At 43.4% G+C, this 16,630-nt stretch overlaps 1 protein-coding gene across 1 annotated transcript in view; it reads left to right on the top strand.

The window, feature by feature from the left end:
- The window catches only part of LOC115083610 (zinc finger protein 107-like), a 29,446-nt gene extending 15,340 nt beyond the window's left edge, over nt 1–14,106 (top strand). The window contains exon 2 of the mRNA XM_029587531.1: nt 6,865–14,106. Within this exon, the coding sequence (XP_029443391.1) occupies nt 6,865–11,222 (4,358 nt within the window). The 3' untranslated portion in view covers nt 11,223–14,106. The remainder of the gene's footprint in view (nt 1–6,864) is intronic.
- The last annotated feature ends 2,524 nt before the right edge of the window (nt 14,107–16,630 follow it).

Genomic DNA, 16,630 nt, shown 5'->3' with positions numbered 1-16,630 from the left:
CGGCAAAAAGAAATGCAAACCAGGTGGTCAAGGCAATTATAGAAGAAAGTAAGGACTCTGAAATCAATATTATCATTTATTTATTTATTTATTTATTTGTTTATTTATTTATTTATGGTTTTTATATACCGGAAGTTCCTGTATACAATACATATCACTCCGGTTCACATTTAACAGAGGTAACTAACGCCGGGGAGGCGATTTACAAGGAACATATCGAATATAATGAACGGATAATCTATCATAAAATGCAATCTATTATGAAACAACTAGGATCAGGTTAGTAACCCAAATATGAAACATATAACTGAAGCAAAATAAACATTGTATCTGTGCCGTCAGACAGGATAGGTGTTGTTCTTCTTGTTTTTAGCTCTCAGGGAAAGCTTGACGGAAGAGCCAAGTCTTGAGTTTCTCTTTAAAAGTAGAATGGCACTGCTCAAGGTGGAGGTCCGGTGGTAGGGAGTTCCAGAGAGACGGGCCCGCTGTGGATAGAGCGCGTTTCCTTAGGGAAGATTTTGCAGGTTGGGTGATCATTCTGTTCTGGTAAGCCCTTCTGATTGGTTTTTTGGAAGAGTGTAGTTGAAGCTGGAAGGTTAAGTTGAGTGGAGAGATGTTATGTAGGGCCTTATGAATCATCATGCAGGTTTTGAACTGAATCCTGTATTTGATGGGAAGCCAATGGAGGTACTGGAGGATCGGTGTGATATGGTCCCTTTTTCTGGCTTTGGTAAGGATCCTTGCAGTGGCATTCAGTACCATCTGGAGTGGTCATCCATCATCCATCATCCATCTGGGACCCAATGATTTCACTAGAAATGGGGTCCATGAAGTACAAACGTATTTCTAAAGTCTAGGGAAGAAGATTAGATACATGGCAAAGACTATTGCCTTTCTGGAAGAATTACCTGTTCATGGAAAGGGAAATGAGAAGCTATGCCATATAGATAACGTCAATTCCTGGCTCAAAACCTGGTGTGCAGAAAGTAGTTTTGGATACATTAAATGTTGGGGTCACGTGTGGAGGAATAAAATGTTATAAGATAAGGATCTCCCTACATTTATCTGAATATCACTAAAAAAAAAAGCGCCCAATCCACAAAATTAATTCAATATCATTTTAAATGTTAGCACAAATGAGCTATCAAAATGAACACAGCATCAGATATAATTCAAGTGCAACGATTTTAATCGACTGCCTCTTACCTCGCAATAGGCTGCAAGCAGTGTCAGACAAGAGGCCCAACAGGCTCTCGTTCATCTGATGGCTCACTTTCTCCGACAGGGCGAACCCAAAATCTGAAAAAGGAGGATTGTGGGCTAAACAGTGAGCCACTAATGGTGCCTGCAATCTTGGTGAGGGCAATTGAGCTCCGATGTTCAATCATTCTAGTCTTACGAGGTCTACTAGTCTTGCCCACGTACAATAAATGACAAGTCCACCACGAGAGATACCCAACCTCTTTCGAATCACATGACTTTAAAGTCTGCAGCCTGTACCTAGACCGGCCCTCAAAAGGTAATGCTGTGCCATTAAATGACTGTGGACAAACTGAGCACTTCCCACAAGGCCGATGGCTGCACATTTCTGGAACTTCCTCAGGGTGACTGCTCTCTCTCACTCGGAATTGAGTCCAACAGGCATCAGAGGGTTTAGGCGATGAATCCACCTTTGTTCCATTTGAAATAGGTGACGGGAGAAACGCCTCTCCCCCTCACCCAGTGCCATTTCTGAAAGATTATATCTAATACACAAAACCGTAGTTCTTCAAATATATGCCCCAGTCCAAGGCAGCGTTCCACCAGAGGAGCAGATAAACGGTTGTTTTTCAAGCAACTCCAAGGCTCAGTCGCGCGTACAAATAGTCCAGGAGGTTTTGCCAATGTAAAACGTATTACACAGACATTTAATGGTCTGACAAGTAGAGGAGTAACCGAGATTAATCAAAAGGTCTACAGAGGCAAACTCAAATCTCATTCGCACACGTGGATACCCTCACTGACAGAGCAACGGCCACAAGGGGCACGATCTGGCGTCAAGACAGGATGGGTAAGAGTCTGTCATTGAAAAATCAGAGTGTACAGCTCTGTCCCGCAAATTAGTACCGCGGGTAAATACAAAACACAGAAGGATCTTGAAAAGCGGGGTTGTAATTGTAGAAGATGCCAGGGCCCATGCGTCCCTTGCCAAGTAGCCGCAGTTCCCAGGACCTATGGACGAACCCAAGTAAGGCGCTTTGAAGATGCATTCGGACGTGGAGTCCACAGCTATTCTCTGTGTGAAAATGTTGCGTGCAGATACGCTCTCCTGCCATAGGTCAGTGGCGGTCGAGTCGGTCTGCCTCCCTTTTCACTCGATTTGAGATTGACAGGTCTGGACAGAGCATTTCATTAAGAAGAGGAGATTTTGGCTTAAGATTAAGTCTTCCCTTATGCAGGAAATCTGACGCTGGGGAGTTTTGTGTCTCTTATTTCATGTTGATTTTCCCATTGCAATTGCTTATTGGTGGGCTTTATATGAGTTAAGACAGTGCTTAAAAAAAATGGACAGTGATATTGATAACATCACAACTGTAACTTACGTGTGGGTGAATGATAAAGGGGTCCGGGCTACCACATTTTAGGTGCTTTTCCACATTTGCCCGGTTTGCTGACACCCTTCATATATAATATATTTTAATTGTACTTTTCGCCGTGATTCACTGGGTTTTGACTGTTCCTATTTTGGGGGGTTATTTACTAAGGCCATATTGCGTGCAAAAAGGGCCTTTTCGCACGCAATATAATGCAAATTAGGGGGAGGGGAGGAGTCAGCCGCAGCACCACGGCCTTTCGCAGGCCTGCCCCGCCCCCTTTTTCGCTGGATTCATCATTCTGCGAAGAATGATGTGCACGAACTGAGAGAGGGGCCTCGGGGTGACAGTGTCTGGTGATCTGAAGGCGGCGAAGCAACGTGACAAGGCGATAGCTAAAGCCAGAAGAATGCTGGGCTGCATAGAGAGAGGAATAACCAGGAAGAAAATGGAGGTGGTGATGCTCTTGTACAGGGCCTTGGTGAGGCCTCACCTGGAGTACTGGGTTCAGTTCTGGAGCCCGAATCTCAAAAGGGACAGAGACAGGATGGAGGCGGTGCAGAGAAGGGCGACCAAAATGGTGTGGGGGTCTCCATCAAATGACTTATGAGGAGAGGTTGAAGGAGCTAAATCTGTATCCCCTGGAGGAGAGGAGGTGCAGGGGAGATAGGATAACGACTTTCACATACCTGAAAGGTTTTAATGATGCACATTCAACAAACCTTCTCCGTTAGAAAGAAAATCAGTAGAACTAGGGGTCATGAAATGAAACTCCAGGGAGGAGGACTCAGAACCAACGTCAGGAAATATTTCTTCAGGGAGAGGGTGGCCGATGCCTGGAAAGCCCTCCCGGAGGAGGAGATGAAGACAAAAAATGGTGAAAGATTGCAAAGGGGCACAGGATAAACACTGTGGCTCCCTAAAGGCTGGAGGACTGAATTGAGGAAAAGGGTGCATGGGGATAACCTACAGGGAGTGGCAGTTGCCTCCCTTAACAGAAAGCATGGGGATTACTACCCCTAACCAATATGCCTTGAGCTTTCGATGCAACTGCAAAATCACTCTCCACTTTCACGGTATCGGGGACGGAGGGAGGAGCATTGGAGTGAGATAACAACCAACGCGGGGCCCCCGACATTTACAGTCTGGGGTACTGCTACGTAGACACAAGGGAAAAAGCACAGGATTGCTTCTATGGCCAAATCTAAAAGCAATCAGCATTGTCTGAATTATCAGCAAGGCTCCTCACCTAGTAAATATGTTGCTAGCAGTAATTTGTTACAGGTTTGACAGTTGTTTGGTTTTGATTATAAATATTGTTACCCTTATCCCAGGGCTTGGAGGTAACTGCACGGAGCGGCAGTTACTACCCTTAACAGAAGGCATGGGGGGTAACCTGCACGGAGCGGCAGTTACCACCCTTAACAGAAGGCATGGGGGTAACCTGCACGGAGTGGCAGTTACTACCCTTAACAGAAGGCATGGGGGTAACCTGCACGGAGCGGCAGTTACTACCCTTAACAGAAGGCATGGGGGTAACCTGCACGGAGCGGCAGTTACTACCCTTAACAGAAAGCATGGGGGTAACCTGCACGGAGCGGCAGTTACCACCCTTAACAGAAGGCATGGGGGTAACCTGCACGGAGCGGCAGTTACTACCCTTAACAGAAGGCATGGGGGTAACCTGCATGGGGTGGCAGTTACTGCCCTTAACAGAAGGCAAGGGGGTAACCTGCACGGAGCGGCAGTTACTACCCTTAACAGAAGGCATGGGGGTAACCTGCATGGAGCGGCAGTTACTACCCTTAACAGAAGGCATGGGGGTAACCTGCATGGAGCGGCAGTTACTACCCTTAACAGAAGGCATGGGGGTAACCTGCATGGAGCGGCAGTTACTACCCTTAACAGAATGCATGGGGGAAACCTGCACGGAGTGGCAGTTAAGAACATAAGAAAATGCCATACTGGGTCAGACCAAGGATCCATCAAGCCCAGCATCCTGTTTCCAACAGTGGCCAATCCAGGCCATAAGAACCTGGCAAGTACCCAAAAACTAAGTCTATTCCATGTTACTGTTGCTAGTAATAGCAGTGGCTATTTTCCAAGTCAACTTAATTAATAGCAGGTAAAGGACTTCTCCTCCAAGAACTTATCCAATCCTTTTTTAAACACAGCTATACTAATTGCACTAACCACATCCTCTGGCAACAAATTCCAGAGTTTAATTGTGCGTTGAGTGAAAAAGAACTTTCTCAGATTAGTCTTAAATGTGCTACTTGCTAACTTCATGGAGTGCCCCCTAGTCTTTCTACTATCCGAAAGAGTAAATAACCGATTCACATCTACCCGTTCTAGACCTCTCATGATTTTAAACACCTCTATCATATCCCCCCTCAGTCGTCTCTTCTCCAAGCTGAAACGTCCTAACCTCTTTAGTCTTTCCTAGTTGGGAAGTTGTTCCATTCCCCTTATCATTTTGGTAGCCCTACTCTGTACTACCCTTAACAGAAGGCATGGGGTAATGTGCATGGAAGAGGCAGTTACTACCCTTCACCAAAATATGGGGGTTAACCTGCACGGAGGGGCAGTTAATACCATAAGAATCTTGCTGGGCAGACTGGATGGACCATTTGGTCCTTTTCTGCTGTTATTACTATGTTAACCTGTCCTAGTTTCAGAGGAGGATGGACCCCTTCTTATACCGGCCCAGAGATCACTGCAAGCCATGGACCCTACTGGGTCTAGTCATCGCTCAGCTGGGGAGTCCACCGAAGGCATTAATAATTACCCTGTAACAGAGCCGACGGCCTGGCTCTGGACACAAGCTGGGAACAGAAGAGCTGGACAGACCTGCTTTTACGGCACTCTGCTTCCTACAGCACTAGCCACAGTCTGCTCGCCTTAGCAGTTTAGGATAGCTCTGTCCTCGGGTTTTGGGCTTCCAGCTGAATCAATCTGCGCTCCCTCTAGCTTGTCCCTCAAGCAGCCTGCTTTCCCAGCGTTTAACCCTGTCATCTAGTGAGGGTTTCCCTATCCAAGGGTTAGCGCCCTCAGTCTCTGGCCCGGCCTTCTCACAGCCCAGGCTTCTCTCTTTAGCTGCTTCTGGTCCCGGCTTTTCGCTCTCTCTTAAGGTGGACCGGCTAGATACATGAAGCCAGTCTTTAAAGTACTCCGGGGCTTCCTTCTAGACACTTCATCAGTGCAGAGAGGGGCGCTGGCTTAACTCTGGCTTTCTTAGTGCTGGAAATCTTTTTCTCCTGGTCAAGGATGGGGTAAGGTTTCCAGCACTAGTGTGAGTCTATGGGCAGAAGATCCCGTTTCAGCACCAGGACCTGGAACCTGGATTTATGTGCAGACAACTTGCTTTGTGCACACACCGAAAGCACTTTTGTTCACATAAATCAGATTTTGTGTGCATAAAACTCTTTTAAGCACACAAAACATGTGACTGCTTGATAGAGGGCTAATTTTTTTTTTATCATTGGAGATTGGTAAGAACTTGTTCCTTTTGGATAGGAAAGGATTAGCCTCCGTCTCCATTACTGCAGGGGCTTCCCAAACCTGTCCTGGGGACCCCCACAGCCAGTCGGGCTGTCAGGATGTACACATTTGAGTCTGCATGAGATAAATTTGCATACACTGAGTCTCCATGATATACGCAAATTTACCTCATGCATATTCATTGTGGATCTCTTGACAACCCGAGCGGCTGTGGGGGAAGCCGTACAGCAGTAGCTCTGCATTACAACTGAAAAGTGCACACGCACATTCATTTCTGGGCAAAGAATTTGTATCTTGGTCTTCCTAACAGTTATGTCAGAGCTCAACGTGCTGAAAGGGATGCGAAGGCTTTCGGCAAGCAGATGAAGGCACTCTTGTCTCCCTGAAGCTTTGAGTTCAGTAGCCCTGGGGCTCATGCTTTGTGCAAGAGTTTTTATGTGGCTTGTACGGTGCAGTTTCTGGACCATTCTATTATCGGTGTTGTACGAGTGTGCATTATACTCCATGTTAAACGCAGGCGGATAGCTGGAGAATAGAAGAAATGCTAACTAACGAAATTTTATTGCATCGGGCCCTTAGGGTGTATGTAGTTAGGTCATCAAGTCTCATCTCATAGAGCTTTTGGGGCAGGCTGCACATCACTGGTAGCTGTCTATGGTTACCAGTGATTGCTCAGAAATGTGCAACTGTACCACTGTGTGACAACTCCAGAGCAGTGATTATAGGATAAGAAGCCCAGAAACATTTGCATGGTCACTAATGCATGATTAATGCCTTCTTCTATCACCAGCAAGTGATGACATCACACAGTCTATAAAGAAGGAGGGGAATTCAGAAGACTACCCTATCAAAGTAGAACCGATCCCAAGAGAATCAGGAAATGTCGATGAGAATCGTTCCCAGGGGACGGAGAGGAGAAACACAAGGAATAGTCAGCAGGCATCAGAGAAGAAGCAGAGAGACCCTGCAGGAGACTCACTGGATGGAGTCACTCAGTGTGAGAGAAATGACAGGGAGCTCACAGACAGCCCTAAGTACCAGAGACTGCTGAGAGCAGAGACACACTTCCAAGATAATAACAGTGATCAAATAACATCTAGCCTTCATGAGAGAGAAGGGAAGGGGAATAAATCCTTTCTGTGTGATGCCTGTGGAAAAAGCTTTGGTAAGAAATCACATTTAATATTCCACCAGAAATCCCACCCACTAAAAACACCATTTATATGCAGTGAATATGGGGAAAGTTTTGGTCAAAAGAACAATCTAAATATCCACCTAGGAACACACACGAGCGAGAGTGCATTTTCATGCACTGAATGTAGCACAAATATAATATGCAAAGATGTTCTAAGACAAAACCAAAAAATACACACTGTTGAGAGACCATTTTCATGTACTAAATGTGGTAAAAGCTTTATTAGGAAGGATAAGCTGATATTTCACCAGAAAATCCATTTAGCTGATAAATATTTCAATAAGAAAAGCCATCTGCAATTGGATAAAATGAGCCTCAGTAAAGAGAAACCATTTAAATGTGCTGACTACGATAGATGTTTCTGTCAAAATCCTGATGTTAGAGAGCACAAAACAATACACACTTGTGAGAAACCATTTAAATGTTCTCATTGTGATAAACATTTCAATTGGAAATCTAATCTTACAAAGCATGAAAGAATCCACAAGGGTAAAAAAGCATTTAAATGTTCAAATTATGATAAATGTTTCAATAAAAAATCTGCTCTTAAAAAGCAAGAACAAATCCACACAGAAGAGAAATCATTAAAATGTTCTGAATATGATAAATGTTTCAATTTCAAATCTAATCTTAGCCAGCATGAAATAATTCACAATTCTCAAAAACGATTTAAATGTTCTCAATGTGATAAATGTTTCAATCTGAAATATTGTCTTACAAGGCATGAAATAATTCATACTGGTGAAAAACCATTTCAATGTTCTCACTGTAATAAATGTTTCAATCAAAAATCTGCTCTTAAAATGCATGAAAGAATTCATACAAGTGAGAAACGATGTAAATGTTCTCATTGTGACAAATGTTTCAATCAGAAGTCTGATCTTATAAGGCATGAAAGAATTCACACTGGTGAAAAACCATTTCAGTGTTCTTACTGTGAAAAACATTTCATTCTGAAATCTCATCTTAAAAGTCATGAACGAATCCACATGAGAGAGAATTCATTTAAATGTTCTGAATGTCATAAAAGTTTCCATCAGAAAAGGAATATATTTTTCCATGAAATGAACCACAGGAAAGAGAAACAATTTCCATTTTCTAAAAGTAATAAAAATTTTAATATGAAATCTAATCTTAGTCAGCATGAAAGAATTCACACTTCTCAGAAACAATTTAAATGTTCTCATTGTGATAAAAGTTTCAATCATAAATCTGCTCTTTTAAGGCATAAAATAATTCACACTGATGAAAGACCCTTTCAGTGTACTCATTGTGATAAATGTTTTACTCAGAAATCTACTCTTTCAAGGCATGAAAGAATTCACACCGGTGAAAGACCATTTCAATGTTCTCATTGCGATAAATGTTTTAATCAGAAATCTGTTCTTACAATGCATGAAAGAATTCACACTGGTGAAAAACCATTTAAATGTTCTCATTGCGATAAATGTTTTAATCAGAAATCTGTTCTTACAAGGCATGAAAGAATTCACACTAGTGGAAAACCATTTAAGTGTTCTCAATGTGATAAATCTTTCATTCTAAATTCCTCTTTACGACAACACAAAATAGTTCACACTAGAGTGAGGCTACTTAAATGCTCTCATTGTGATAAATGTTTCAATCAGAAATCTGTTCTTACAAGGCATGAAAGAATTCATGCTAGTGAAAAAACATTTAAATGTTCTCAAAGTGATAAATCCTTCACTCTAAATTCCTCTTTACTACAACCTAAAATAATTCACATTAGAGTGAAGCCACTTAAATGTTCTCATTGTGATAAAAGTTTCATTTATAAATCTGCTCTTTTAAGGCATGAAAGAATTCACACTGGTGAAAGACCATTTCAGTGTTCTCATTGTGATAAATGTTTCAATCAGAAATCTATTCTTACAATGCATGAAAGAATTCACACTGGTGAAAAACCATTTAAATGTTCTCATTGTGATAAATGTTTTAATCAGAAATCTGTTCATACAAGGCATGAAAGAATTCACTCTAGTGGAAAACCATTTAAATGTTCTGAATGTGATAAATCTTTCATTCTAAATTCCTCTTTACTACAACACAAAATAATTCACACTAGAGTGAGGCCACTTAAATGTTCTTATTGTGATAAAAGTTTCAAACATATATCTGCTCTTTCAAGGCATAAAATAATTCACACTGATGAAAGACCCTTTCAGTGTTCTCATTGTGATAAATGTTTCACTCAGAAATCTACTCTTTCAAGGCATGAAATAATTCACACTGGTGAAAGACCATTTCAATGTTCTCATTGCGATAAATGTTTTAATCAGAAATCTGTTCTTACAATGCATGAAAGAATTCACACTGGTGAAAAACCATTTAAATGTTCTCATTGTGATAAATGTTTTAATCAGAAATCTGTTCTTACAAGGCATGAAATAATTCACTCTACTGAAAAACCATTTAAGTGTTCTCAATGTGATAAATCTTTCATTCTAAATTCCTCTTTACTACAACACAAAATAATTCACACTAGAGTGAGGCTACTTAAATGTTCTCATTGTGATAAATGTTTCACTCAGAAATCTACTCTTTCAAGGCATGAAAGAATTCACACTGGTGAAAGACCATTTCAGTGTTCTCATTGTGATAAATGTTTCAATCAGAAATCTATTCTTACAATGCATGAAAGAATTCACACTGGTGAAAAACCATTTAAATGTTTTCATTGTGATAAATGTTTTAATCAGAAATCTGTTCTTACAAGGCATGAAATAATTCACTCTAGCGGAAAACCTTTCCAGTGCTCTCAATGTGATAAATCTTTCATTCTAAACTCTTCTTTATTACAACACAAAATAATTCACACTAGAGTGAGGGCATTTAAATGTTCTCATTGTGATAAAATTTTCAATCATATATCTGCTCTTTCAAGGCATGAAAGAATTCACACTGGTGAAAAACCATTTAAATGTTCTCATTGTGATAAATGTTTTAATCAGAAATCTGTACTTACAATGCATGAAAGAATTCACACTGGTGAAAAACCATTTAAATGTTCTCATTGTGATAAATGTTTTAATCAGAAATCTGTTCTTACAAGGCATGAAATAATTCACTCTACTGAAAAACCATTTAAGTGTTCTCAATGTGATAAATCTTTCATTCTAAATTCCTCTTTACTACAACACAAAATAATTCACACTAGAGTGAGGCTACTTAAATGTTCTCATTGTGATAAATGTTTCACTCAGAAATCTACTCTTTCAAGGCATGAAAGAATTCACACTGGTGAAAGACCATTTCAGTGTTCTCATTGTGATAAATGTTTCAATCAGAAATCTGTTCTTACAATGCATGAAAGAATTCACACTGGTGAAAAACCGTTTAAATGTTCTCATTGTGATAAATGTTTTAATCAGAAATCTGTTCTTACAAGACATGAAAGAATTCACTCTAGTGGAAAACCATTTAAGTGTTCTCAATGTGATCAATCTTTCATTCTAAATTCCTCTTTACTACAACACAAAATAATTCACACTAGAGTGAGGCCACTTAAATGTTCTCATTGTGATAAAAGTTTCAAACATATATCTGCTCTTTCAAGGCATAAAATAATTCACACTGATGAACGACCCTTTCAATGTTCTCACTGTGATAAATGTTTCACTCAGAAATCTACTCTTTCAAGGCATGAAAGAATTCACACTGGTGAAAGACCATTTCAATGTTCTCATTGTGATAAATGTTTCAATCAGAAATCTGTACTTACAATGCATGAAAGAATTCACACTGGTGAAAAACCATTTAAATGTTCTCATTGTGATAAATGTTTTAATCAGAAGTCTGTTCTTACAAGGCATGAAAGAATTCACTCTAGTGGAAAACCATTTAAGTGTTCTCAATGTGATAAATCTTTCATTCTAAATTCCACTTTACTACGACATAAAATAATTCACACTAGAGTGAGGCCACTTAAATGACCTCATTGTGATAAATGTTTCAATCAGTAATCTGTCCTTACAAGGTATGGAAGAATTCATGCTAGTGAAAAAACATTTTAATGTTCTCATTGTGATAAATCTTTCATTCTGAATTCCAATTCGGGATTGTGAACTCGGAGTAAAATCACCGTGCCCCACTATAGGGAGAAAGCGAGATACACAATAGGCCACCTTTGCCCTCCTCCAACCCCATTGCCAGGATCTAATTGTCGGAGCCAGGAAGACACTGTGCTGCCACAAACAATAAGAAATTCCTTTCATTGGCTGATCTCCCACCTGCTTAATACCAGAGGACCTGTCTGACACAACTGAAATCCCTACCCTTAGGAGGGTACCTTGAGTTTCGCTGGCTAATAATTTCATCCGCTTAGTACATCAGGAATATTGGTAAATAAATTACACGTGGTTACATCCTGACCAGTCGAGAGTTCCCACAGGCAATAAGAACCTCCTCACTGGGTCAGTTAGGATCTTGATAGCCTGAAAAGAAAGCTCTTTCCCAATCAGAATTGCTACTCCCACTTTATTATATAGCAGTTGGGACGAATGCACCTGCCCGACCCAGCCCTCTTGTAGCTTTTGATGTTCCTTCTCATCCAGAGGTGCTTCCTGTTCCAGTGCCGTTTGCACCTTCTGACATCCGCAAAACTTGCAGCGTCTTATAATGTTTGCAAATGGATCCTGTCTTTGACAAATTTCAAGTTAGCATATCTGATCGGTGAACGAGGCATTTCCTAAACTACTTATCCAACCTCTGTCCATTCCCCATCTTAGACGGCTTCTCCCAAACCGTGATCCGAGCCTCCCAGCCCAGACTCAGACCAGTAGCTCCTTCCACCTTGAGCTGACCTCTCTCGATGGGACCTCTCCTCCTCCTCCTCACCAGCTCCCCATCCCCACTCCTCACAGACCATCCCTCCGACCCCACTCGCTCCACGCCCCACCAACCGGCTTCCAGGTTTTTCTCTTCCCCTTTCCTTCCCTCTGACGTTGACCTCTGGGACGGAAGTACTCGGAAATCCGGAGCAGAGCGCCCCCACCCAAATAACAACCGTACCCTGTTTCCTCTCGCACACCCCACCCTCCCCTCCGGTGTGATGTTTTGCGCCATTTCCTATCCTCCTCCCCTTTCACCCCGTCTTCCCTCGTTCTTACCCCCAACATAATGCCTCTCTGAAAAGAGAGAACCCCATCAACTTAAAACCTGCTCAGGTGCCTCGCCCCCTCGTCTTTTCCCCTTTCTCAGACTTGTTCCACGACATAAATCACTTGAGAGAATCCAATTACTTGCACAATACATTCACTATCTGGACATTGAATGCTTCTCCCTGTCCTCCCTCTCAGTTCAGATGCCTGCCGCAAACCTCCTTCAGGTCACCCATCCAAATATCCCGACTTTGAAAAGCTGCATGCAAGACAAAAATGTCATCTCGGCTTCTGTCCTGCCTTTCTCCTGGACCCTTAACCACAGGTCTGAGAGAAGAGCTGTCATGCTGTTTTGTATGTGCAGATTTCCTCTTCAGATCGGCGTTAAAGTATGAAAGGACCGTTTGCATCTTGAACGCCAGGACCCCAGACGCTGTCGGGAACAAGTGCATGCATGTTCTAGGCACAGGCTGAGCACTCTGAAACTTGATCATAAACTTGAAATTCGGAACACAGAGTCCATTTCGGGCGTTGGGCCCTTGTAGCTCCTTTGACGCGCCCTTGCCGGAGTTCTGGCCAGCCACATGCCCAGGGCAAACACAATAATGTTCCCAAACCTGCTGGAATTCATTCATCGAGCGTCTCCGGACGCTGTTTGGCCTCTGCTGCCGCGGCGTAAGTTCCCATCTCCCCCTCCGGGCCGGACCTGAAGGCCAGCCAGGAATCGGAGGGAGAGACCGAGTTGGGTTTGAAGCAGCGCCCAGCAGATTGGCGGAAACGCTCTTCTCATCCCTGAAACCTTAACGGAGTAATCTTGGAATCTACGAATCCAGATTCCTGAGATTGGTGCCGCTTTAAGCAATGGAGTTGCTGCTATGAAAAATTAAAAAGTATCTTTTATACGATGAATCTTGGGACTGACTCATTGGTCGGCATCTCCTTGGATGCTGCCTGTTGGATATTCTTCGTTGTGTTTTGGGATTGCTCGGGTTTTATCTTTCAACATCTTTATTGAACAATAACAAATTCCAGCACCGTGTCAGGACGTTATAATACGAGCATCAAAGAAGCACGATTGTCACCTAACATATTCCTTTTTATAGTTCTACCTCCCCTTTCCGCCCACGGCCCTCCCCATGCCCTCATGACTTTGGCAGGTTTTTCAAGTGGCAGCTCATTTGTGGAAACGTCGGCTCCTCCCCAATCCCAGCGCTCCCCTCCTTCTCCTTTTGCCCCGGGAATCTGATGCCGCTGCGGCTTTCCCCCCCTCTCTCGCTGCCTCCTCGTCCCCGGCCCGTACATCTCTGCCTTCTTCCGAATAACCGTCAGGGCTCGTCGTCCCTTTGCTGAGATAATTATATTCCTCATTCACTGTGACCCCCACACTGCTCGGTGTCCTCCCCACCCCCTGCCTCTAAAGCTTCTCCCTGCTCTCACCTCCCAGTGCCCGGTGTCTGTCTATTGCTGAGGACTGCCCCTTAAAGCTCTACATTTTGGCTGCTTCAGATCTTGGGACTTGACTTTAGTTGTGTTTTTACTTGTTATCTGTGATTTGTTTCATACATTTTACTGTTTTCATTCTGTACATAGTTTGTTAATGGTTTTAAAGAAAACGCTGTATACCTTGTTTGGATTGTTTTCTTAAGGCTAGGGATGCAGTAAATAAGGATTTTTGAATAAATAAATAAATGTTAAAGCATGATGGCCATTCTGTGTTTTTTTACAAGATTGTTCTGGGAGGGGGGGATCATAATAATTGTTGAGATTAATTATCAAAATCTCTTGTGGGAAAGAGCCTGTGGGCCTGGAAGTTAATAGGGGGAACAATTAAAGGTTCACCTTGGTCAGTGGTTCAGCCAGTTAGCTGCTCAGGATATCTGCAGTGAATGTGCATGAGATACATTTGCAAATAATCGATGCAGTGCATGCAAATCATTCTGTTTATCCTGACAATCTCACTGGCTGGGGTTCCTCCAGAACAGGTTTGAGAGCCACTGATCTAGGCTGCTCACACCCTTTCACTGGCTCTGCCCATAATGCAAGGCCTTTAACACTGCAGCCATGCCAACCTATACTTCATGTACCAGCATAAGCCATAAGAAGGTAGAGGCCTGCATGCATCAGCCTGCATAGGTCAGAAGAAGGGAGAGGTGGGTTTGCATTAATCCACATGGACTGGAAGGAAGAGGCCTGCATGCATCAGCCTGCATAGGTCAGAAGAAGGGAGAGGTGGGTTTGCATTAATCCACATGGACTGGAAGGAAGAGGCCTGCATGCATCAGCCTGCATAGGTCAGAAGAAGGGAGAGGTGGGTTTGCATTAACCCACATGGACAGGAAGGAAGAGCCCTGCATGCATCAGCCTGCATAGGTCAGAAGAAGGGAGAGGTGGGTTTGCATTAATCCACATGGACTGGAAGGAAGAGCCCTGCATGCATCAGCCTCCATAGGTCAGAAGAAGGGAGAGGTGTGTTTGCATTAACCCACATGGACTGGAAGGAAGAGCCCTGCATGCATCAGCCTGCATAGGTCAGAAGAAGGGAGAGGTGGGTTTGCATTAATCCACATGGACTGGAAGGAAGAGCCCTGCATGCATCAGCCTGCATAGGTCAGAAGAAGGGAGAGGTGGGTTTGCATTAATCCACATGGACTGGAAGGAAGAGGCCTGCATGCATCAGCCTGCATAGGTCAGAAGAAGGGAGAGGTGGGTTTGCATTAACCCACATGGACTGGAAGGAAGAGCCCTGCATGCATCAGCCTGCATAGGTCAGAAGAAGGGAGAGCTGGGTTTGCATTAATGCACATGGACTGGAAGGAAGAGCCCTGCATGCATCAGCCTGCATAGGTCAGAAGAAGGGAGAGCTGGGTTTGCATTAATCCACATGGACTGGAAGGAAGAGCCCTGCATGCATCAGCCTGCATAGGTCAGAAGAAGGGAGAGGTGGGTTTGCATTAATCCACATGGACTGGAAGGAAGAGCCCTGCATGCATCAGCCTGCAGAGGTCAGAAAAAGGGAGAGGTGGGTTTGCATTAATCCACATGAACTGGAAGGAAGAGCCCTGCATGCATCAGCCTGCATAGGTCAGAAGAAGGGAGAGGTGCGTTTGCATTAATCCACATGGACTGGAGGAAAGAGCCCTGCATGCATCAGCCTGCATAGGTCAGAAGAAGGGAGAGGTGGGTTTGCATTAATCCACATGGACTGGAAGGAAGAGCCCTGCATGCATCAGCCTGCATAGGTCAGAAGAAGGGAGAGGTGGGTTTGCATTAATCCACATGGACTGGAAGGAAGAGCCCTGCATGCATCAGCCTGCATAGGTCAGAAGAAGGGAGAGGTGCGTTTGCATTAACCCACATGGACTGGAAGGAAGAGCCCTGCATGCATCAGCCTGCATAGGTCAGAAGAAGGGAGAGCTGGGTTTGCATTAATCCACATGGACTGGAAGGAAGAGCCCTGCATGCATCAGCCTGCATAGGTCAGAAGAAGGGAGAGGTGGGTTTGCATTAATCCACATGGACTGGAAGGAAGAGCCCTGCATGCATCAGCCTGCATAGGTCAGAAGAAGGGAGAGGTGGGTTTGCATTAATCCACATGGACTGGAAGGAAGAGCCCTGCATGCATCAGCCTGCATAGGTCAGAAGAAGGGAGAGGTGGGTTTGCATTAACCCACATGGCCTGGAAGGAAGAGCCCTGCATGCATCAGCCTGCATAGGTCAGAAGAAGGGAGAGGTGCGTTTGCATTAACCCACATGGCCTGGAAGGTCCTGCATGTGGCTGCCTTCCCAACAGCTGACACAGAGGAGGAGAGCTGCAGCAGCATCAGATTAATTGGACTGGGGGCAGAGGGAAGGAGGATAGTGCAGGGGTCAGGGAGGATGGTAAGTGGTAAATAAGTAGTAAGCATAGGGCTGAATGCCAGGATTAAAATCAGTTTCTCCCACCGATACTTATCCCTCCATTGTGTCAGGTACAAACTTAGGGGATACTTTCTTAACTGCGTTTGGCATTTATTTATCATGTGAAAAATGCCTAAAGAGTCAATATCATGTGACATTTACATTTCATGCATTATGTAAACAAAAATAATGTGAGTATGGAGAAGAGCTACTTTATATAAATAGGCTATGCTAATATATGCAAAGCGGCTCCTTATTAACTAATTTCATGCTAATAAAATAAGGCAACTTGCCTCAAATACTGCAGGCTGTATAATTTTATTGAAAGTTAGCTCATTTTTACG

The sequence above is a fragment of the Rhinatrema bivittatum genome, chromosome 2, assembly GCF_901001135.1.
Source record: "Rhinatrema bivittatum chromosome 2, aRhiBiv1.1, whole genome shotgun sequence".
Classification (NCBI taxonomy): domain Eukaryota; kingdom Metazoa; phylum Chordata; class Amphibia; order Gymnophiona; family Rhinatrematidae; genus Rhinatrema; species Rhinatrema bivittatum.
Note: the sequence above shows the minus strand (reverse complement) of the source record. Positions and strands in the feature narration are given on the sequence as shown.